The sequence below is a fragment of the Amphiprion ocellaris genome, chromosome 19 (genome assembly GCF_022539595.1).
Source record: "Amphiprion ocellaris isolate individual 3 ecotype Okinawa chromosome 19, ASM2253959v1, whole genome shotgun sequence".
NCBI lineage: Eukaryota > Metazoa > Chordata > Actinopteri > Pomacentridae > Amphiprion > Amphiprion ocellaris.
The window spans coordinates 23,895,579-23,919,343 of NC_072784.1; the positions used below are offsets into that span (position 1 = coordinate 23,895,579).

At 38.7% G+C, this 23,765-nt stretch overlaps 3 protein-coding genes across 4 annotated transcripts; all 3 read left to right on the plus strand.

Moving 5' to 3' along the window:
* The first annotated feature begins 3,780 nt into the window (after positions 1–3,780).
* Positions 3,781–7,262, plus strand: LOC129347662 (MIEF1 upstream open reading frame protein-like). The gene is made up of 3 exons (XM_055005476.1): positions 3,781–3,890; positions 4,555–4,867; positions 7,220–7,262. Exon 2 carries the CDS (start codon positions 4,593–4,595, stop codon positions 4,803–4,805), a length of 213 nt encoding a protein of 70 aa, XP_054861451.1. The 5' UTR covers positions 3,781–3,890; positions 4,555–4,592; the 3' UTR covers positions 4,806–4,867; positions 7,220–7,262.
* On the plus strand, positions 7,227–10,951 carry mief1 (mitochondrial elongation factor 1). 2 transcript variants are annotated; one of them, XM_035955647.2, is made up of 5 exons: positions 7,227–7,373; positions 7,457–7,637; positions 7,827–7,862; positions 8,178–8,449; positions 8,545–10,951. In XM_035955647.2, exons 1-5 carry the CDS (start codon positions 7,227–7,229, stop codon positions 9,382–9,384), a joined length of 1,476 nt encoding a protein of 491 aa, XP_035811540.1. In that variant the 3' UTR covers positions 9,385–10,951. The 2 variants fall into 2 exon arrangements, with proteins under 2 accessions (XP_035811540.1, XP_023142478.1); XM_023286710.3 differs by lacking the exon at positions 7,827–7,862.
* A 5,009-nt stretch (positions 10,952–15,960) lies between these two features.
* Positions 15,961–23,163, plus strand: LOC111579416 (SUMO-conjugating enzyme UBC9-like). Its single transcript, XM_023286699.3, has 7 exons — positions 15,961–16,295; positions 16,574–16,659; positions 16,811–16,894; positions 17,549–17,621; positions 21,287–21,396; positions 21,664–21,743; positions 21,930–23,163. The coding sequence occupies exons 2-7, from the start codon at positions 16,594–16,596 to the stop codon at positions 21,991–21,993; spliced, it is 477 nt and encodes a 158-aa protein (XP_023142467.1). The 5' UTR covers positions 15,961–16,295; positions 16,574–16,593; the 3' UTR covers positions 21,994–23,163.
* The last annotated feature ends 602 nt before the right edge of the window (positions 23,164–23,765 follow it).

The following is a 23,765-nucleotide window of genomic DNA, read 5'->3' on the forward strand; positions in this document are numbered from 1 at the left end:
GCTGAGGGAACAATATATTGTCAGAAACTGTGGAGTCAGTGCTGTTCCTGTTCCTTTGTCTCTATAACTTTCATTATGATACATTAAAATAGAATTTTTTTAAAAAGAATACATTTTATTGTTCATCTGAGGCAGTGAAATGTTCTTTTGGACAAAAATATCCCACTTTCTATTGAACTATATTCACACCAGTGTGTACACTCTTATATTTAATGTTGACAACAGTAACTGCAGTTAGAATTAAAGAACGTTTGTAAATCTTTCTCTCACTGTTACAGCATCATTGGAGGCAGCTATGTCCAATGTAGGCTGAGAGCTACAGAGAGCATGAACATTCAGAAGCGGCTGTTTAATGTGGAAGAGTCTTCTTCTTCATTGTCCTTGTGAGGAAAAACAGCACCCAATGTCCTCCTCATCCACTGCAGTGAGAATGACGTGACGATGTCTCAAGCCTCATCACAGGTGTGATGGAGGACCTGCAGCATTCAGACATAAAGATAATTTTCTCCAGTACCATGCAGAGATTCAGGTGCAAGGCTGGTACCAATCCAGAGAAGACTGACAGGCTCACAGGTTTGTGACCAGTGGCTATGTCAATGTTCTGAGTGTACATAGTGTTGCACTGTCAGCCATTGTCATTGTGATTGCCATGCAATTAATTTAATTTAATTACTAGCAATTAAAAAAAATAGCAACATGTACTCTGTATTGTAATTATACAACGACAGCAGAAATGAAGTCAAATAGAAGAAATGGAACCTCTGAATACTAAAGACAGAATAATAAACTGCTGAAAGACTTGGTTTGTCCTTTCAGAGGAAGCTGAACTGGATGTGGTTAACTAAGGGTATTTTCCATGCAGTCTCCTTCTTCACAACAGATGAACGGCAGTGATGTGTCATGCGCAAAAGATGTCGCTCTAAGAGTCCATGCTTTGTAGTGAATCACAAGAGCCAACTCTCATCGAGTAAGAATCGACTCCCAACTTTTTTTCCTTTCATTTCTCAGCTTTCACTCAGTCAGTCAGCTCTGCTCACGGCAGAACTTTGTTTTGATCTCCGTATGGAGTTTAACACTGTCCTCGCAGAAACCACGTTAGATTTAAGAAGCTTGCCTTCAGTGACAACAGAGCTGTTGGTGAGACACTTCCGAGAATAAGTGTGGCAGCAGCAAAATGCATCCCAGCAGCCAGCCACCTCCACCATTAGAAGGCCAAGTGGAGGAGGAGCTACAAACTTCTGCTGTGTGTAGGCTGTTTGATGGAAGAGCTGCTGCAAGAAGAAATCCTACAACTGATGCTGCAATGGAGGTGAGATCAGATCTTGAAGAACCCCTCATCCCACAAGAAGATTACCCACCGAGCTGGTGGCAGGCCAAGGTCTCAGTCTTCCCCTACCTGGTGAAGATGATAGAGGAGACACCAGGGCCGTGCAGAGACCTTTGGATGGGCAGGTGCTCAAAGTTAAAGGGGGGCACATGGAACACGAATTTGAAACACCATACAGAAACATACCTTACAATATAACTGGCTGAATTGTAGAAACCCATATTCATTGCAACTGTAATATGGAAACAGTGGTGCAATGGTTAAGCCTCTGGCCTGCTGATTGGAAGGTCAGTGGTTCAAACCCTGATGTAGCCATCATGGTTTTTAAATTTCATACTTTTTCGAGACATATACTGCATAGCCACAGATTTGCTCCATGGCACTGATTCATAATCTGCCCTTTATTATTTGTACTGCTAATAATAAAGCAAAAAAATAAAAAATAAAAATAAAAAACTAAATGATACAGAAATCATGTATTTAAATGTATTTGTGCTTTTATTCAGTTTGACTATCCACTTTGCGCATGACAGCAAAGGTACAAAAGTTATATATTTTATATTTATGCATATTATATTTGTCTATATATCCAAATGTTATAAACAAGCACTGATATCTTTAAATGAGAGGTTGAGAAAATCACAATTCAAATTCTTGTAATTATTATTGTTATTGTATTTATACTGCAATAGTTCAAAATTATGTGAATATGCATGTAGGCTACATAGTTTTAGTGAAATAACATAACCTATGCCTCATTGCCTCTAGAAACACAGGAAACACACTGCAACTCACTGACAGTAAAATAATACATCTCTCTCATGCACTTTGCCCATGACAAAAGAAACATACAGAAACAAAAAGAAGCCTGGCAGACTTCATCTTCTCAGCACGCTGTGGTTAACTAGCGGCTATAACTTATGAAAGGTGTGTGCAGAGTCAGACACACACATAGGATGCTCACTTCACTTCGTCAGTTATCTTGCAAAAATACACCGTGCACAAACGACTACCGCTGCAAAACGTCCTCACCGGACCATTAGTTGCTGATGTCCTCCCTCAGGTCTCCGGTTTCTGGACTAGCGGCGTTAGCGCTGAGCTACGGGGTGTCTGGGCACGTCAGGGCAGTGATGGATGTCTACGTGGATCATGTGACCGACCGAGGGTAGATCTGAATTATTATTCATTTTATTTATTTATTATTTTGGGCTTCAAATACTTCTACACACACACACACACACTTACAAATTAAAAAAAAACAAAATTAAATAAAATTTATTTTTTTTTAAAAAAAACAACTTGGACAAAAGGGCGCTTTGGGCATCAAGGGACAAAAGGGCAGGTGCTTCAGCCGGTTAGGCTAAAATATGAGGCTACAAATAATACTAAATTAGGAGCCGTTTGGGAGCCGAAAGAGCCGGCTCTTCTTTGGGAGCCGAGTCAAAAGAACCGGCTCTCTGAAAAGAGCTGTACTTCCCATCACTTATTCAAATTCAGTTTACAGTACCACAAATTTCTGCCCACAATAACATATCAACCACAGGGAGAACCCAGCACTGCAAAACCTCTAAAGATTCTTTTTCTTTTTTTGTCTTTTTTTTTTTTTTGGTCAATTTATTTGATATATGCAGTGGAGAGAAACAGAAAATGTGGGGAAAGAGGGGGGAAAGGAGAGTGATATGCAGCGAGGGTCCAGGCTGGTAGGGAGTCAAACCAGAGGAATCCCTCCTTAAAAGTACATGCGCTCATGTGGTATATGCCCTGCTGGCATGGCTATCAGGTTGCCCCAGAACTGAAAGCTTATATTTTGCTTCACACAGAATCTTTAAAGCATATATTACAGTTACGATCACAATACATAAATTGTCAACATTGTCACATATTCTCATACAGCTCAAGATGAACTTAAAACTCACAAAAACAAATGAGTTGATCAATAATAAGTAAATAGGACTACTTATTTTACTTGAATTGGTATTATAGCAGCTACCTTGGCCGCACTTTGATCATAAATAATTTTGTATTGCTGACCAGAGCAATATTGTGCTGAGGAAATTGTGAAATCGCGTTAACTTGTAAGGAGGAGCGTGTTTTACAACAGCGTTCTTATCATCAAAGTATATAATAAATATATAAATTAAATACAATAAAATAGCATTGAGAAGCCACGGGAACTGATAAAAATCAGTTAGAGGTAGAGATGCAGTTTTTTCCAGTAGCACTTCGTCACTTCATCTTACAGCCCACCACTTTGTCTTGATGAATTCATAGGAACAATGATCAGTCAACATTCGCATTTTAAAAAGTCATAGAAACATAAACCGAGGTGTGAATCCTGAATACACTGTTTAAATCAGAACTGGAAAAATACTAAATTACTATCAACAACATCAGAGGATTTTTATTTGTTTTTGCATACAGCAAAAACAAACATGTATGTAATGACCCGGATATAGTATGTCAGCAGTAGACTCGTTTTGATATGTTTCCGGTTGTCATTGTGGAACGTTACCCCCGGCTTGAGCACAGAGCTCTCTTTCTGAGAAAAAAAGATCTCTGAAACGTAGGTAGCTCGTGTTTCTTTGCTGTGAATTTCTGTTTTCGCATCCATTATGTCGCCTGTGGTTTATAGTGAGTGTATCTTGCCCGTCAGGCTGGTTAAAGTAAGGTCAACGCTTTCTTAGCCTATCGGCTAGTTAGCGCATTAAGCTAACAAGGTAGTCAAGAGATGTGTGACTTTACGTTGAGTCTGCCATTTTCTACAGACAAATGACTCCGTAGATATGCATTGCAGATATTCTATTTTCAGCAGAAAAATGGTTTTGTAACATGCATTGGAGAAACAGGTAGACAGTAAGCCACGTTATTCACCTGGTCAAGTTGGTATGAATGCTTGAGTTAACTACCGTTACTGTGTCTTCGAGCTCACACTGGACGTGAGACGCAGGTATATTTTTGTTGCGTGTTCGTGTTAGCCATTTGTATCGTCGGATAAATGTAACCAGGCAAAGGAGCTGGTTGTTGCATTGGTCATGAATAGACTGGATAATAACGACTTTGTTCTGCCATTAGCATTACTACAAACATTGTACTTATTCATACTCTGATTTTACCTTCATTGGTTCATACTCCGCCTATACCTTATTGCCTTTTTTCACTAAAAAATAAAGGCATTTGTGCTGCCTCCTATGTCTGTCTCTTCATCACAAAACTTTACCTTTGTCCAGGTTCCAGGGTGTCCCCCCCTCTCCATGTGTGATCCCTAATGGGCTGCTGGTCTCGCAGCGCTGTGCTGGAGCTCTATAGAGCACTGCTCCGTGCAGGACGTCACCTTCAGTACACTGATCGGGATTACTATCGTCAGGCTGTAGCTCGCGAGTTTCGCCGCAGCCGTGCCTTGACGGTGCCTAAAGATAAGGAGGACGCACTGAAGAGGGGTCAGTTCTTCCTCAGCAGTAGACTGGGTGGGCTCATGTAGAAGGAAGGGATCACAGGCCATTTGGAGGTGGTTTACAGGTCATCTTGAGGTGCATCTCCCAGGTGGGTCTACAAATGCAAAATACTGTCAGCAGTATAAAGTTTTGAACCTGCCATTCTTTGTAGGGGGAGGTGAAAAATTCAGTTTTGTATGACAGGCTCTAAATAAGCTATGTTGGATGATGGCAGTGATTGATTTTCCGTCTTTTGCTGTGATATACAGTCATCTCTGACTGAGAGGTTGAATTGTGTGCACAGTTGGTCTACTTAAAATCTGCTTACCAAACATACAATGCCTATGTTTTATACCACACTTGGAAATTTTCACTTTTTATTGTTTTTTAACATTGAATCATAGATGTCATTATTCATACAAATAGTGAAATGATGATCATCAGAGTGCAATAAATACAGTGCTGTGAAAAAGCATTTCCTGATGTATTCTATTTTTTACATATTTCTAACACTTAAATGTTTCAGATCATCAAACTAATATTTATGTTTATTTAATGATGATGACTTACTGAAGATTTATTGAAAACCTATATCACGCGTTAAAAAGAAAGCAGCATTTATTTTACACCAGATGTAACGGACCCAGGTCTTCCAAAAAGTTCTGTCTTTGTCTCATCAGTCCACAGGATGTTATTCCAAAAGTCTTGGAGCTCATCCACATATTCTTTTTTGCAAATGACGGATAAGCGTTTATGTTCTTTTTGGTCAGTAGTGGCACGTGCCTTGCAACTCTCCCATGGGTGCCATTTTTGCCCAGTGTCTTCCTTATTGTGGAATCATGTACACTAACCTTAACTGAGGCCAGTGGGGCCTGCAGCTCTTCTGATGTTTGCCTGGGATCTTTGTGACCTCCTAGATGAGATGTCAGTGGGCTCTTTGAGAAATTTTGGTAGGCCTACATATGAGAACGTTCACCATTGTTTCATGTTTTCTCTATTTGTGTATAATGTTTCTCACTGTGGTTTGCTGGTATCCCAGAGTCTAGCAAGGCAATGGTTTTTTGTCCTTTTCCAGACAGATGAATGCCAATGACAGTGTTTTGCATATGTTCTTGAATCTGTTTTGAATGTGGCAACATGTGCTGCTTTTTGAGACCCTTTAGCTACTTCACAATATCAGACAGGCTTTATAAATGTGATGTTTAGATTCAGTAAGCCTGGCAATCATACATGTTGTGGCTGGTGGAATTGAACCCAGTTGCCAAATGAATTTGGTCATTTGGTAGACTGGTTGCTCAGGTAGCAGGTACTTTATCACGTAGGGCAAGGTGGGGCTGACAGTATTTTTCCTTCAATAAATGAAACCGTCATTTCAAAACTGCATTTTGTGTTTTCTTGGGCTATCTTTGTCTTATATTAAAAATTTGTTTGATGATCTGAAACATTTACCATTAACCTGGTCAAGAGCAGGATATGTTCAGAGATTCAGATTTAAATCAGTTGTAAGAAGCATCCCTCTTTAACCAAATTGTTTCCTGACAATTATCTATAGTGAGACAGACTCTCAGCTGAGGATATACGTTACATATGCAAGCCTGTTGGGTTGTATGTTACTAAAACCACTGAATGAAGCTGTGCAGTCAAAGTGTCACACTATATATGCATTGTGTTGCTGTAGGAACCTGAGTTTGTATTCAACTGGTGGTGCAGAAATCACATAAATGTGTTCTTCATGTTTGGCCCCGATTTGCTGTAAAGTCCGTTGACACTGCTGGATCTGCAGCTACTAGAACACAGATTAGAAAATTTATTATTCTAATGTCATTTGTCACAGAGAATATCCAATCAACATTGATTTCACTTACTTGGCCAAAAATATAAGTGATGCGCTATATTATGGGACAGTGTCAGACCTAAATGCACTTCTATACAATATTATGAAATATTACTTCTATGAATATTCATCACCTCTAATGTTGTTACAGCTGGTGAATGTATGTATTAGACATACATTAACACATAATAACCAGTTTTATACCAGCATTCCTGTCATGCCTCATTTTCAGAAGCAGCGCTTTTTAAATTCATAATTTTTTCCTTACTCAGTTATCCATTATAACAACCTGTTGACTGAAGTGATTGCACACAATTCTTTCATTTTGTACAGAAGAGTCACATAACGTGCAGAGTTTGATGCAGAAAATCGGAGTTCACAAAGGAAGTTGATAACCACCTTCATTACACCTGCTGTGTCTGTGTAGGGTTTTAGGTTTTGGAAAAATTGCAGTGGGCAGATGTGCAAGGCTGATAAAGGGGCAAACATGTACACAACCTCTTTTTTTAATTTGTATATAATTTTCAAATTTTAAAAAAGACTTCAAAAAATTTGAACAGAGACTTTATTTTTTCTGTCTGTGCTTTTCCACTGTCATTCTCTGTCTTCATCACGTGCCTTTTTCAGTGGCAGGATGGCGGGGGTGAATGGAGACCATAAAGGAAAGAAAGATGAAAATGGAATTGGAACAGCCATTGACTTCGTGCTTTCCAATGCCAAGCTTGTGCTAGGGGTAGGAGGAGCAGCCATGCTTGGCATTGCAACATTAGCTGTTAAAAAAGTAAGTGTAAAGATAGAAAAAAAACTCTTCTTATTTTGAATTTCATACTTATACCTGTAATGTCCACCAAATTCTTTGTGCAGATGTATGACCGTGCAATAAGTGCTCCGACCAGTCCCACCAAGATGGAACAGACAGGAAAGAGAAGCTGGGAGGAGCCAGCCTGGATGGGCTCGTCACCACGGGTACTTAACCATGGCATGAAGTCCACAGTTAGCAGGTCACTACAGTCTCTGCCCTCTGCCTCAGGTGCTTTTGAACCAGGTGAGGGAACCAAATTGCCCTTTATACTGACTTAATTTTTTGAAATGTTTTGATGTTTGATCATATTGTGTTCTGCAGTATTGTCAAGCCACTTCGGTGGTTTGGAATTTCAGTAGCCTGTCATTTATTTTTTTTGTGTGTGGTGTTTTGTTGTAATTTGTGTGTGCGTGTGTTTATATCTGTTGACAGACAGCCTATTTGGAGGATTCTTGCTCTTCCTTTACAGTGGGTGTTTGCTCTTTGTGGCATTGCAGTTAGATTCCCAGCTATTTTGTATTAGTTTGTTTTTATTAATATGATGTAGTTGAACCTGTCCATCTGTTATCTATACACCTACAACACTTAATCCTCATTAGGGTCATGGGAGCTGGAGTCTATCCCAGTTTTTTTCGTATAGTAGCGTAACACTCATGCCACTCCCACCTATTTGAAGTTCACCAACTACCTCCTCTTCAGATTCCTTACCTGAAATTGTGAAAGAGATCACAAAATTCTGCTGCTATTTAACAAATGCTTCTTTTTAACTGGTTTCAATCTTAGACTGTCTGCGGAGGACAGTGGGTCGAGTTGCTGTGGGAGGAAGGGGTTCCACTCAATCAGACATGCTGCAGGTCCGAATGCGTCTATCACTACAGGAACATCTGTGGGAGTTCTACCAAAATAATGCCAACATCCCTACTCAGGAGCAGGCCATGGCCAGGAAGGCAGCACTGGACATCTGTGCTGAGCTCAGAGTGTTTCTTCATGCCAAACTACCTGACATGCCACTCCGAGAGATGTACCTTAGTGGCAGTCTGTATGATGACCTTCAAGTAAGAGGTTTTACATATTTGTTTAGATTTTATTATTTTTATATTTATATATTTTTTTTTGATTAAAAATAGATTTTCCCATTTCCATTTCTTAGGTGGTGACAGCAGACCATGCCCAGCTGATGGTTCCTCTTATCTTGGAGAAGAATCTGTGGTCTTCCATCCCTGGGGAGGACACCATTATGAATGTTCCAGGTTTCTGGCTTGTCCGCAGGGAGAACTTGGAATATTTCCCACGGAATAGCAGCTACTGGGACCGCTGCATGGTCGGAGGTTACCTGTCCCCTAAATCAGTCCTTGAGGTCTTTGATAAGCTTGTGGCTGGCTCTATCAACTGGCCAGCTATAGGGAGTGTCCTGGACTATATCATTCGTCCTGTGGTTCCTTCAGAAACACTGACCTTAGAGATCCAGTATGAGATGGACCGGAAACTGTATGTGGACTTCTTGCCTTTGCTTGTGATGGAGGATGGGACTTCACTGATTGCCAAATCACATCGGCTTGCTGCAGAGCGCCATGAAAACCTGTGGCGGCAGAGCTTTCGTGTGGCTGATACGGCACGACTCAGGGCACTGGATCAGGAGGATGGAGGCTGCCGATGCACCTGCCTAAAGGTGGCAAAGGCTGTGAGCAAGCTCAACCCTGCCCTTAACCAGCTTAATGCCAGTCAGCTTACCAATGCTATCTTGTTGCTAAGTGAAAAAGAAGGTGACTGGACACAGGAAGCACTGGCTGACCGGTTCCTTCAGCTGCTACGAGCACTAGTTGGACACTTAGAGGCTGGGAGGCTGCCATGTGCCCTTAACCCTAAAGTTAACTTATTTTGTGAGCTGACAGAACAGGAAGTGGATGAGCTGGGGTATACCCTTTACTGTGCACTCTCAGATCCTGAGAGCCTGCTGAGAACTGCAGTGGCACAGCCACCACATCCCTGACAAACAACATGGTATTGAAATGTCAACCCAACCATTGTTTTAGTAGTCGATGCTAATCTTAAACTGCAATAAAGTTCCTGGAAAAAGTATCTGCATGAAATAATCATCTCTCATGCGCGTATATTGTCTTGATACATCATTCCTCTGTATGAACATCTGTGACAAAATGTGATGCACACAGTTTTAGATCTGTTTGACTCTGAACATGAAAGCTGTATGTATTGTGATTATCCAAATATTATTTTAATATCAAATGAAAGTGAAGGCCCAAGTTGGTTGCTGTTCCTAAAGCCATTGTAACAATGAAGCTAAGAGTAGGAATGCCATTGTGGTCCAGTAAATTATGATGGCTAGATTGGATTCTGTATTGGTTGTTCCATGTGTAAAGGGAAGGATGAGGCAATGAAATCTGCCATATTTGAGTTATTTTTAACCATTAGGAGAGTGTTAGGAATGCAGACATGTCTGATACAGTTCAGAATAGCCATGATTGTGGTGCTGACTGTTTCGAGATGAGCTCATTTCACTACATCAAGGAATAGAATGTAATGTTGAGTTGTATGTACTCCAACCCAAAAGTTAATAAATTGTTAATGTGTCTGAAGAACTCAACATTCTTGAGTTACTAAACAAGTTGTTTCATGCCTCTTTTGCTTTAAAAGTGCTTGAGTTTTAATATTTTCAAGAAAACTTCATTAATGTACTGACTGAAGTCACAATGTATGCTTTACATGGGGTATGTGAAAAACATTCAGTGTGTGTTTGGAGTGTCTGTAGCTTGCATGTGTCATTTGTCTAGTAATTAAACAGGTTAATATGCAAAGTTATATGTAGATGTCTATTTTTAATCCCATACCATTGACATTAATCTAAAAGTGAAACATGCATCCCTAAATGGAATATACTATGATATATGGAAACTTGAAATGGCTGATATGTTGCAGGCTGATGAAGTACCAGCAGAAAAGCACCATCATTTTGGTATGACTAGAAAATGCATCCATTTGATTCTTAGATGCAGAGCTGTTTGGTTTGCTGTTATGAAAAGGAAATTTCTTTTCCAGACTCACATTTGTTGCTTTGATACACAGGTCTGATATGCTTTCTTAAATAATCATTATTTTCTAAGTCATTCATCATAGGTTATTTGGCACTATAAAATGTGAAATATTCTCTAGATCTGGAACAGTCAGCCAGAATCTTTCAGCAGGATATTTTAAAGCACTGTTGCCTCCTGCCCTTGTTTTACTTTCCTATTTGAATTATCTTTGGCTTAAAGCATTACTTGGTGAAAAATGAATCCAATATAAGTGGCATATAAGTGACTGAATTAGATTTTTGTAGCAAGGGAGTTCTTTTGGCTGGACACTTTTTCAGCTACTGTCACACTGCAGTTTGTAAAATCCGTCATTATCAACAATGCACTGCTTTGCTAACCTGTAAAAGCTTATTTTAGTGTATTGATCTCAGTATTAAGGATGGAGGATTGAGGATGGAGCCAGTTGTCTCTAGCACAGTATTTGTGTGCACACTTTAAGTCCCCACATTAAACTCTGATTAACTTAAAGTGCTGGTCTGGTCTGGTCTTTGTTAAACAGTTAGACATGGATTAGTGCAGTACAAGCCCATGTCACACATGTCGAAACGACAATTACTGTTTGTCAATACTAGCGCTGTGCTCCATTAATATAACACGTCACAGATTTGCTTTGGCTGTATGACCTCTAGTGATGTTCACTACTAGCAAGCTGGATATTTGTTTATGAAACTGTACAATCCAGCAAATCATCCTGGCTCACAGTAAGTGCATTACACGTGACTAACTACAGTTACAGTCAGACAGAAAGTGACATTTATCTTGTCAGTCTCTGAACTGGCATTCAAAATATGTTATCCAAATTATTCACATAGCCCCTTTTTGTTACGACTTTTAGCCATAATGAAAAAAGGATGAAAAATGGCTTTGTAACAGGCCAACTGTACCGTCAATCCACAACCCACTATCTGTATGGGATACATAAACAAGTGATGTGAGTTGTGTAGAGTTATGTTCACTTAATCATCATCGAAACAATAATGGAAAAAATAGGTGAATGTTTTTGAATTCATTGTAGATTTGTAACCAAAATGAGCGGAACATTTATTGCACTGATGCAGTTTAATACGTAAAGTACCACTTGTGCTTCATTGTGTTGGTTCTGAATGTACTGATAAAGTGAATCCACAGTAGATCTCTCTGTGTATATTAAGTCTTCCTTTGTAGACCTAGTTTATGCTACAAATTACGACTGTGCTAAAGTCAGGGGAGTCACTGTGCCACATTTATTACTGTAAATCAACACCCAAAGTAGATGAGTACCTCTACCTTGTGGACTAGCTGCATGCTGTGCTGCATGCCATTTGTTTTTCCAGGCAGTTTTTGTTTGTTTGTTTTGTTGTATATTTCAGCTCTGGGGTTGAATAGTGTGCCACTTTGTATACTTCATTAAATGTTAAAGTGACTTTCTTTGAGCATTTGCTAATACCAGTGGAGGAAAACTTTGAAAAGCTGACAGAGAGAATATCAAAACCAGTTTAGTCTGGTCCCCATGAGGTGTCTGGCACATTGCCCAATTTCCAAAACAAAATTTACATATTTTAGCTTTGGTTACAGTATTGTAAAACATGTGGAGCTGTTCCATGTGCACTGTTTGAGTGACGTCGTTCTATAAATGCATACTAATGTAAAAAAGAATTAATAAATTGCCATACAGGGCTCAAATTGTGTTGTATTTCTCTGCATTTATTCTTATTATCTTTAGCTTATTATCTTGTTTTGTTACAAGCAATTATATATTGCCATTAATGAACTGTTAAACATAGTTAAACATTTATGATGTCAGCTGTTGCTATGTTTCAATAAGGTAAAATAAATAAAATGCTGAGCATAGAACAAGCATCATATGGCTGGGCAAAAGAAAACGAGTAACTCATTTTGAACATTACCCGAAGGTGAGTCTGCTATCTAAGGAACATTTTTAAAATTTATTACACATGAAACCCTGACTGTTTGAATCTGTGTTTTTGAGACTATTGGTACACTGCTGCTTCAAGGTAGAAATTCAGCCATGGCATTGGCTGCTTCTTTTGCTCATGATGTTAATAATAATAATAATAATAATAATAATAATAATAATAATAATAATAATAATAATAATAATAATAATAATAATAATAATAATAATAATAATAATAATAATAATAATAAATTATATTTGTTATTATTACTTTTCACTCGTCTGAGTCTCAGTGCTTCAGACTAAAAACAAAGACAATTTAAAACAATTCACTAATAAAAGGTACAAATTCAGCAGTTAAAAGCATTTTTAAACAGGTAAGTTTTTAGTCCTGCTTTACAGTTTTTCTCATTTGCTTTGGTACATTTCTCAGATCAGAATTGAAATTCTCAAAACTACTTGTTCAATCTTCACATCACTGTGTCACTTGTGCACATCAAAAAAGCAGTTTCTCATTTCTTTGAACAAGATGCAAATTCTTTGGTACATCCATGCAAATGATTCTGTACAATTGTCTGCTGTTTCCTACATCAATTGCTTATGTCATGTTGATCAAAATGTATTATCATGGGTCTCTGCTGAATAGTCTCACAATCCACAACATTTTGGCATTAGTTCATCGTATAAGTCTTTCCATGCAAAATGGTTGAACAAGTTATCATAATATGTCAAGGATGTTCCTATACATTTCCATTAGCTTTTATTTTCTAAATCTGTCCTGAATTGGTAAATTGGTCCCAGGTGAATCTTGACTTTCTCTAACGAAGGAAAATGTGTGAAGGGTTAGGGTTTTCTGAAATTGCTCAAAGGTGCATCTCATGAACCATCAACTGGCAAGTATATATATAGCTGGAGCACAACACAATGTTACGCTGTCTGACAATGGAAGGACAAGGAATTGGATGGGATCACGAGCCAGAGAGAAAAAGAAGAAGAAGAAGAAGAAGAAGAAGAGGAGGAGGAGGAGGAGGAGGAGGAGGAGGAGTGAGGCTGCATGGCGGAGGAGTTGGAAGGCCAAATAGAGGAAGAGGCAGAAGAGGCTGAGGACATATGTGTGTTCCTGATGAGATAAGAGCTACACTTGTAGACCATGTTCTCAATCATGTGCTTACAATGGCCGAGGCTGGTCAAAGGGTGCAGCCAAATGTTGGGAGAACAACTGTCTTCAATTATTCAGACTTTTCGTCGAGAGAACAGGTATGTAATCTGACCATAGGCATTGTACTGTAATGCTGTATATTTTCTGTAATGCTTCATACAATATCACAGTATTCCACTTACATTTTACAATATACAGTCAGTATACTTTATACAGTGACATTTTGTCTCACTCAATTTTGTGTTTTGCATTACTATATATTTTTTAGACAGGACTGCAAGACAACCTCACAGGGGTGGCAGAGGGCCTCGTTTCACACCTGAACAGGAGGAGGCTATCTGCAGAAAACAATACCATAAGACTAAGGGAGATAAAGATTGCCATTTTAGAGGATGGCAACATCTTTGAAAACATCCAAACAGTCAGTATCTCAACCACTGACAGGGTTCTGAAAAGACACCAAATGAGTATGAAGCAGTTGTACACTGTTCCATTTGAAAGAAATGGTGAAAGATTGAAGGAGCTGCGCTACCAGTATGTACAGGTAAAATATGTATGAGCATGCAGTAACTGTTCCTCACGGTAAACACTACAACATCGTATAGTGATATACAGTACAGTAAATGTGACCTCTACACATTTGCTGTGGCGGTAGTGAAGAAGATGCAATATGTGCCGTATACATTTGACAAAACCATATCTTGTCCAAAATGACAACGCATGAAATTTATAAAACTCATTTTGTGTCTTCTGGATATAGCGTATAATGGAACTGGAAGCAAGTGAACTACCGCAGAACTTCATCTACATGGATGAAGCTGGCTTTAACCTAACGAAATGCAGAAGGCGGAGTCGAAATATCATCGGCCACAGAGCTACAGTAGATGTGACAGGTCAACAGGACGGGAACATAACCATGGGTGCTGCTATCTCTGAGACTGGTATGGTAACTCATATTCCAGTAATTGGGCCATACAATACAGAGCATCTTTTCACCTTTTTAGACACTCTCTACAGGGATCTCATCCCTGAACAAGAGAGGGGTTAGACTGGAGAGAACTTGCCAAAGTTCGTGATGGTTTGGGACAATGTCAGTTTTCATCGCTCCAACATTATCCGGCAATGGTTTGCCACCCACAACAGGATGCTTATGGAGTTCCTCTCACCGTACTCCCCATTCCTTAACCCCATTGAGGAATTTTTCTCACCATGGATATGGAAAGTGTATGATCACCAGCCACATACACCGATGACCCTTCTGGCTGCCAGGGGTGCTGCATGTGATGACATCACACCAGATGCCTGCAGAGGCTGGATAAGACACATTAAAAGATTCTTTCCACGCTGCATCGCAAGAGAAGATATTCGTTGTGATGTGGATGACAATTTGTAGCCGAACAGACAGGAACGTCAGGAGGTGTAGGAAGACTGCATTGTAATTCCTACAGCACTGCATGTACAGTTTTCCCTAAGGAGATTGTCTTATGTTCACATTTCTACTTTTGTTTTTTTTGTTTTTTCTTTGTGCTATACAGTGCTGTCTTTTTCCTTTATGTATTGCAATGATGTGGTCTGTCAACAAATTACAGTAAAAGCATAAATGTTAATCTTGTGCCATCAATCTCCCACATACACTAAAGTGTAACTTGCAATTTACAATAATTTCCATCAAAACTTTAGTCACAGTTTACATCAGAACATTCCTCCAGAGTACAGTTACAATGAGAACATGACTAATCAATTTGACTTATCCATACACAAGGACTAGTCATTCTGCTGCCACTGACATGTTCATTGACAATTATTTACCTTTGACAGATTAACTAAGGATTCTGAGAAAGAGACTGGCTTTTGCAGGTATTCCATGGTGTTTTGCTATTTGCATGAATTGTTTTGAGAAATGCATTTACTGTTTTGCAAATATCAAGGATGATTCAAGAAATGTACCAAAGCCACTGAGGAAAAACTGTAAAAGTTTCCAGCCTCTGTGCTGCCCTCAGCTGGATGGGGAGACTGAGCTACAGGCTTAGGGCAGCTGAGCAGAAAGCTCTGTCCCCAATGGTGCTGAGTCTATAAAAATCGTATGGATACAACAGATTAACAGGGTATCAAACTTGTTTCTGTAGAGGATGCACTGTTGGGGTAACCTAAAATGTGGGCCCTATTTTAGAAGTCCCTTTAATGAATGCACATTCATAATGCATATCACCAAGATTTAACAAATACCAGTTAGACTACTACTATGAAAATGAATAATAATTATAATAAACAAACAAGGAGTGATCGATTAATTTCGGTGACATGACTGAAAATATCTGGATCACCATAATGTCTGAACGGTCCAGCATGACTGCCACAACTAAGATGGCTGGCCATCCCTGACGTCTGTCATTCGGATGTCCCGTACACTGCCTGAAGGTCCTATCGAAATAAACAAATTGGGGGCCTTTTCTTGAGATAAGCTAGCTGTTGAGGCGGTTTTGAGAGTTCTATTGTTTTGCACAGCTGTGGTAAACTGTGGCAAAAATTCACCGATGTATTTTGAGTAGAATGCTGAGGTAATGGTAATGCCATAGACGTTTTATACGGTTTGGTCTTTTACGCCCCAGCTGCTTTAGCATATTTGTTTCTAAGCGTCGAAGGCTGATTTTTCGGTCGCTATCTTAACGGGAGTAACGTTAGCATTCGCGAGCAAAAAAGCTAGTCTTTAAACTCACGTGACGACAGTTCTGATATTTAATCGGATAAAATAAAGGGTAAGTTCACTGCAATTTATGTGATTAAACATTGGAACTAGTCTACCGCTAAACGATGTCGTTGTGTAGCATTAGCCGGTTTTGTAGATTCAGCCTTTAACAGCATTGCAGTGGTTGGGTAAATTAACTTTGTATCTACTACAGTGCTCGTGAACAAATACTGCTAGTAACAAGTTGTAATTTAATCAGTATGTGTTGCAGTTTCAGTATAAATAACCAGGACCATATAAGCAGTCTGTGTACAGCCTGAATTGAAGCCATGTGGTTGTTTTCCTCAGGGCGGCGTTGATGAGCAGCAATGTCTGGCATCGCTCTTAGTAGACTGTCCCAGGAACGCAAAGCCTGGAGAAAAGACCACCCATTTGTAAGCAGCAGTATTGTGAATATTTTCGACTGTCAACTACTCGTCCAGTTTCTCAGATTCATTGATTAATGCACTAATGGTCATTAGTGCCTCTGACACCAAGTATTCTTTGGTTGACTACTAATGATTTATGTTTTCTGTAAACCCACAGGGTTTTGTTGCTGTGCCTACTAAAAATCCAGATGGAACCATGAATCTGATGAACTGGGAGTGCGCAATTCCAGGGAAAAAAGGAGTAAGTTATCATGTGGCACAGTTAGCTACAGTTGTATATGGAACTGGACCACCGACTGTGACTTCAAAATAACCAGTAGTAGTCGTTTTAATATGCACATTTGAACTGCACATATAAAACCCTGAATATTGCAGACCTTCTGCTCACCAGTCTCAACATCCAATCACAGATTACATACTGGCATTCATAACTATGCATGGGCAACTGTGCATGTTAAACAAACACACATTACACATTTTTTAACATGTCTCAGAACTTTGCAATGATGACCAGACCAACAAATCATACACATACTTACTTTAATTATCTAAAATGTTGAAGCCAGCTCATGGTTAGTTGGTTAGTTGTTCAGACCTAGCAAAGAACAACCTAAAAATATGTCATATATGATGAACTTGTTTTAGATCAGAAATGCTAATCTTTTGACTTTGTGCCCAAAAGGTAAGGGGTTGTACAAAAAAGGAAAAATGTACTAATTTATAAATGTCTCTCTTTTTCTTTTTTCTTTCTTTACTGTTGCTTCACATTTAAATATTCCCATGGATCTAATCTGGTTCATGTGTGGTTGTTTTTGTTCTTTTATCATTATGTAGTATTCTTGTGTAGGTTCTCTGAGAGTGCATTAAAACAGTTGCACACTTTTTTGTTCATTAGACGTTGTGGGAGGGAGGACTCTATAAACTCAGAATGCTGTTCAAAGATGACTACCCTTCTTCTCCACCCAAATGTGAGTACCAATCCTCTTGTGCATATTTTCCATGTTATTTTAAACCACACGCATCCATGCATTCCATGCATCCATCTACTTAACATACAAGCAGAAAACCAGAGGAAATAAAAATGATGGTAACAAAGCCACTATGTCAAGTTTAGTTAGCACAAGGATCTATCCCAGCATTCCCTAGTGTCAATGATGTCAATCAATTTCTAAAACACATATGGGTCATTCCATCTCAAATCAGAATATTTTTAGAACCATTTCTGCTCGACCATTTCTTGCCTGAAATTCTTGTGGCATAGAAAATGGATATTTATAAAATGCTTTGTGAAACTTGCTAACGATCGACCAGTTATTGGGCCAACTGATAACTGACACGAATTTTTGACTTTTTTAGATAATTGGTTTTTTTTCTTCGGTTGATCAATTGTTGCAAAGTAAATGCGCTTCTTTTGCTCTGATACAGCTGGCTCTCTCTCTGCAGTCACTCTAGGCTCATCACATTTCACTAATTACAGCCTCCTCGACTCCGTGGTCCTTCAGCCCATGACCCGGAAATCGATCTTGGTACATCATAACAAAGGACGTCTCATTTCCTATACTGCATATTGAGGAACGAGGAGGTTGCTGGAGGAGCTATGAGCGAGGATGCACAGGTGTATCCTCAATGTGTCCTGTGAAGTCTTTTCTACAGCTTTGACATAAAAGAGGCCAAGCACAGTTGAACCCACAAACTGTGTCAGTAGCAGGACTGGTAGATGTGTGTATATGCTATTCTAAAAAATATATATATATATATTTTTTTTTTATCCCTTATTAATCCCACGAGGGGAAATTCTGATTTTCGCATCTTTCCCCAATTGGGAGAGTCAGCGCGACGGGTCAGCCGCGGTACAGCGCCCCTGGAGCAGGAAGGGTTAAGGGCCTTGCTCAAGGGCCCAACAGTGGCCACATCGGGGCTTGAACCTCTGACCTTCTGATCAGTAGTCCAGAGACTTAACCGTTGCGCCACCACTGCCCCTTAAAATAAAATAAAATAAGACATCTGTACATTCTCGTCACATTCTGCTCTATTGTGACTTGAATTGTAGCAAAAATATAGACTATATATTTTCACGCACACTGTTCTGCTAATCTGAAAGCGATCATATCACACAGCTATAGGTTATAGCAATGGACATGTGATGCAACTGTGACACACGTCATATTTAAGTAACATTGCATGAAATTCATGCTCTGAGGTGAAGATGTCTAATTTTGCTAAAAGCCTACTGGCTCGATTCCTCTCTCCTTGTGTCTCCCCCTGTCGAATTTCTGGAGGGACGGACAAAGACACGAGGATGGGAATTGACAAAAAGAATCGAGGATGTGTAATTACTGAAATGGGATAAGGGGTCTGTGGTCTAAAGCAATGTCCTGCCCACAGTTCAATCTAACTGGCTGTTAAACATCAGGAGTAACAGCCAGTCAATACTGAAAGCTACTGTTTACACGGAGAGACAGCACATTTCCTGAGCAGAGCAGCTCGGGTGACTTTGCAAAGCTGCATAACATACATTTCTGACATTTTAATAAACACCACAATATTCCACAAGCATTTCTACAGTGCCTGTAATGCAGAAAATACCTCAATAATTAATTTGTAGGAGTTAACAAGTGGTGCCACTGGAACTTATTTTGCTGATATTGGTAGAGTGTGTTCAAATGTTTGCTGTGCCTCTTAGTCTGCAGCTATCTGGAGCACTATAACATCTTTCTATAGTCAAATTAACTTTAGTAACCTGCTCTAACTGACAGATACATCTCTAGCAGACACACACTGCAAAAACTAAACATGAAGAAAGATCAAGAAGCACAATCTCCACAGTTTCACAGATGCTAAGGCGATGCTAACTGCTACCAGCTAAGTAAGGAGATTACCCTAAAACAGTGTCTGGAAAATAAATCTTGCTTCAAGATCTGGACTTTAGTGAACAATAAAAGGATAAGAATAGAAAAATATCAACAAAATGGAAAAGAACACCATGTGAAACTGCATGAGAAACTGTTATTGATCTCAATGAATGGATCTCCCAATAAACAGGAAAGTAGTGTAGCGTCACGTGACGCTTAAATGTCATCACTCACATTTTTATTGCAAATATTAATTTACAGTAATCAATATTAATTTACAGCAGTCATTATTATTGAAGAAACCTAGTTGCATGACAGATTTCCTGTTGTCACATGCTGTTAATTTCTTAATATTTATGTATAAATGCGTAACAGTAATCGTTATTATTGAACAAACCTACTTATGACAAATAGGTTCATTACTGCCACGTTGTTAATTAAGACCTTTTAATATATATCAGTTCCAGATATCAGTTACTGGTTTTTCTTGATTACCAATAATTGATACTGACATCACCCCTACAAACACTGTATTGCTCTGACATTTAAAAAAAAAAATGCTTGTTGACCCACTTTCTGCAGGTTTTTCTGCACATTGAAATTTGAAGCTAGGTTTGAACGACAGGATGCAGAAAATATTAGTTAAAAGCCTGTAATTATCACTGTTGTTTCTGTTAGGGATAAGGTAACAGTTCACTTCTGCAAAGTATAATACTTAATGACATATCATCAACCAAGCATTGCCTTAAATTTCAATGTGTAAAAAAAAAAAAGTGTTCCTGAAACTACGTTGATGGACAAGTTAGAAATATAATGATTCTGAAAAGCACTTGATACAAGGATCGTTGGCTCCGACGTTCTCACTCTCACCCTGAAACAAGGGACAAAACTCGGATTTGGGCTATATCTGTGTACTATGAAGCCTCATATCAATGTCCATACAAAGTCAAATGTTTGAAGCAATGAAAGAAAAAACAGAGGAAAGCATAAGCTAGCATGCTGTTGATACAGGACAATGTGCTTGTCCACACAGGTGGCAGTTGCAGAGGCAGTCAGAAATGTGGCTTTGAACCAATATACCATACTCTGCTGACCTGGCACTTCTACAAGTCACATAGTGTTACCTGTGCTGTGTTGATGGGCGCATTGTCCTGGAGCAACAACAACCCAAAATGGGAGTTATGCCCCTTGTGTTCAGTTGAGGCTAAGAAATTTTTGAAGTACACTTGTATATAATTAAATTTGTTATAGATATCATTTAAATATTCAAAGTTTCTGATTAAAAGGTTTCAAGAAAATCACAGATGGTCAAGTGGAAGGCCCCCGATGATTTGACATGGAATGACTCGTATCTTATATGCTTTAATGACAGTATAATATCCATACAATATTCTATCTGGTGATGTGAAGCAATGCCACAGTTCACTTACATGCCATTCTTTCATGAATGCCCTGTAATAGATTCTAGTGTGTAGATATTCAGTTGTCGGAAAAAGACAGTATTTGATCTTGGCAGATAGATGTGAGGAAAATTGCCCTTTTTTCATTAACAGTTTTGAAAAATACTAGACTCACACATTTTCATTTGATTTATAGATATTAAGAAAGGGAAATCAAGGAAATTGCGGTTTTCTACAATGACCATATTGTGTATATGTGTGTAATACATATACATACAGAAATGTAATGTATATGTATCACATTTCAAATGTAATCTCTAACCATGTCAGTTTGTTTTAAGCTTTAACATTCTGAATTAATTTTCAATATTCTCCAATCAGGCAAGTTTGAGCCACCAATATTCCACCCAAATGTCTACCCATCCGGCACTGTGTGTCTGTCAATCCTGGAGGAGGACAAAGACTGGAGGCCTGCCATCACCATCAAACAGGTTTGAGTGCGAATATTTATGGTGTCACTGTCATTCCATGAAACAGTGAAATTGGCTCATTTGCTTGGTTATTTGAAACCGGGCCTTTTGCTTTCTCGGTATCGTCTACATATCGTGTCCTAATGTAGCATTATTTTGTTTTGTGTAGACCCAGAAGGTATTACTACTTCAAAGAAAACAATGGAGAGTTTGTGGGGTTGCTAATAAACTGGTTGACTAAAGTGCTATTCTTACTGCACTCTGATTAAAGAATTACTGTATTTTTAGATCCTGTTGGGAATCCAGGAGCTGCTAAATGAGCCAAACATTCAAGACCCCGCACAAGCAGAGGCTTACACAATTTACTGGTAAGGGTCAAATCATACTTTTCACATTTGTGTGTGCATGCCACTAAGCAGACAGCTTCCCAAAGGGAAGTTGTAACACAGAATATGTTTTCTTTTCTGTCAGTACTGATACCATGGAAAAAGGAACCTTTAACTTTAGCATTGTTGAAATTCTGTTATGGCTTTGTTCTGTTCTGTTTGTTTCAGTCAGAACAGGATGGACTATGAGAAAAGGGTAAGGGCACAGGCCAAGAAGTTTGCCCCAACATAAAGTGGAAAACAGGCCTGTATCCCGCCTGAGCAGTCTGAACTGAGAGATAACAACCCAGGAGGCAGGCACCATCCTAAAGACCACTCCAACAAGAATCCAGTTTTGAGTGTTATTATACTATTACACAGGTGACAAATGAGACTGTTTTTCTTTGTTCCTTTTTTAAACAATGAAAGTTTAATAAGGTAATTTTGCCTGTCTTCAAAAAAAAGGTATGCATTGTCAATGCATAGCTGATGATCCTAGAACTTTACTGTTAGTGTCACATTTATAACTCTTGTATAATCCATCTCTAGTTTTGTTATGAGTACTAAGCTTATTCATGTCTCCATTTATACTGTAAGTCTTGCTAATGTATTAACAGGGCTGTAGAAAAAACATTTCTTGTCCCAGCTGCACTGTGTAATGGTTAGTTGGATGAGATCTAACCTATTTGTTACCTTTCAGTTTTTATAAAACCACCACAGCCCAGAAGTATTGTAGATAGTATTTCATGAATGAAGGCTTCAACAGTGACAAAGCAGTCAGAAGTACAATATTGATTCTTCCTTTGTCCTCTTGACTTTTTGTTAATTAATGCAACATTGTCAGTTATTAATTGATAACATAAATTAAGCACAGTGGATGTTTTCCTGTGCTGATATTGTTGTTCTGGTCAACAAACACATGATATAGTCCAAAATTATCAAGGAAAACGATTGTAGTTTGGATTGGCAGATACTAAATATTAAATGACTTTTGGATCATGGCAAAATAAAAAATTGATCAGGACATCTCTAATATTCTATGATAAAGAGAGAAGTTACATTGTAGAGCTAATAAAAACTGTTGCTGTATGTTCATTTTGGTCTAATTCATTTCGTTATTTTATGCCACGATTTAGTTTGCAAATAATTTTTGAAATTAATTTCAACCTGTACAAATCCAAAAACAAAGTCTATCTGGCAAACAAGAGCTTAAAGATCCTTATTGGAATGGCCTCCCCAACCAGCAAGGACAGCAGATAAAAGTGCACTTGAGTGTTTTTTGCTTCTAAATATATGAGTGTATGTACATAATATAAATAATGAAAAATTGTGAAAGATATGTTTTATATTGTTTTAGCCAATTGGCACTTGTGTGTGGTATTATAATAAATGACTAAATAAATGGCAAAAATTGTGGAATATAGTTTAGCAAAAGTTTATGTCAATGTATTGTTGGTATCACCTTTTTATTCAATACAGATTTTTCCTTTATTTGCCACCATCAAGAAATTGCTTAGACTGATTTCATTTCTATCCTGTACCTGAGGATGTATACCCTTTCAATGCCTTGCAAAACTGATTTTTCATTGGACAGTTGAAAGACCGCATTTTGAACGATTGTATCCCATAGAACATCTGACAAACTGTATGCTGCAGAATTCTGGCCCATTGTATTAAACCAAAGCATAGCAATGAAGCGAAAACAATATTAGCAATAACAATACAGCAACCATGCAAAATACATTGGTGCTTAAGTGCACCAAACAGATGCTTGTGCACCTATCAGTTGTGTGTACACCAAGGTGTTGCCTGACAATATTTTCAGATGAATTTCAATTGATTTTGGTCCAAAGGTGAAACCTGATGTCATGTTTTTGCATGTTAGGCTTGACATTCTGCAGAAATGTAACACCTTTTGTTTTGCCTCATCTCTCACCAACTCACATCTGTAGTAGTTTAACTTAGTATGACCTCACTTTAACAAAAACGCACAACTGGCTAAGACCAGGTGAGAAGCCAATGTTG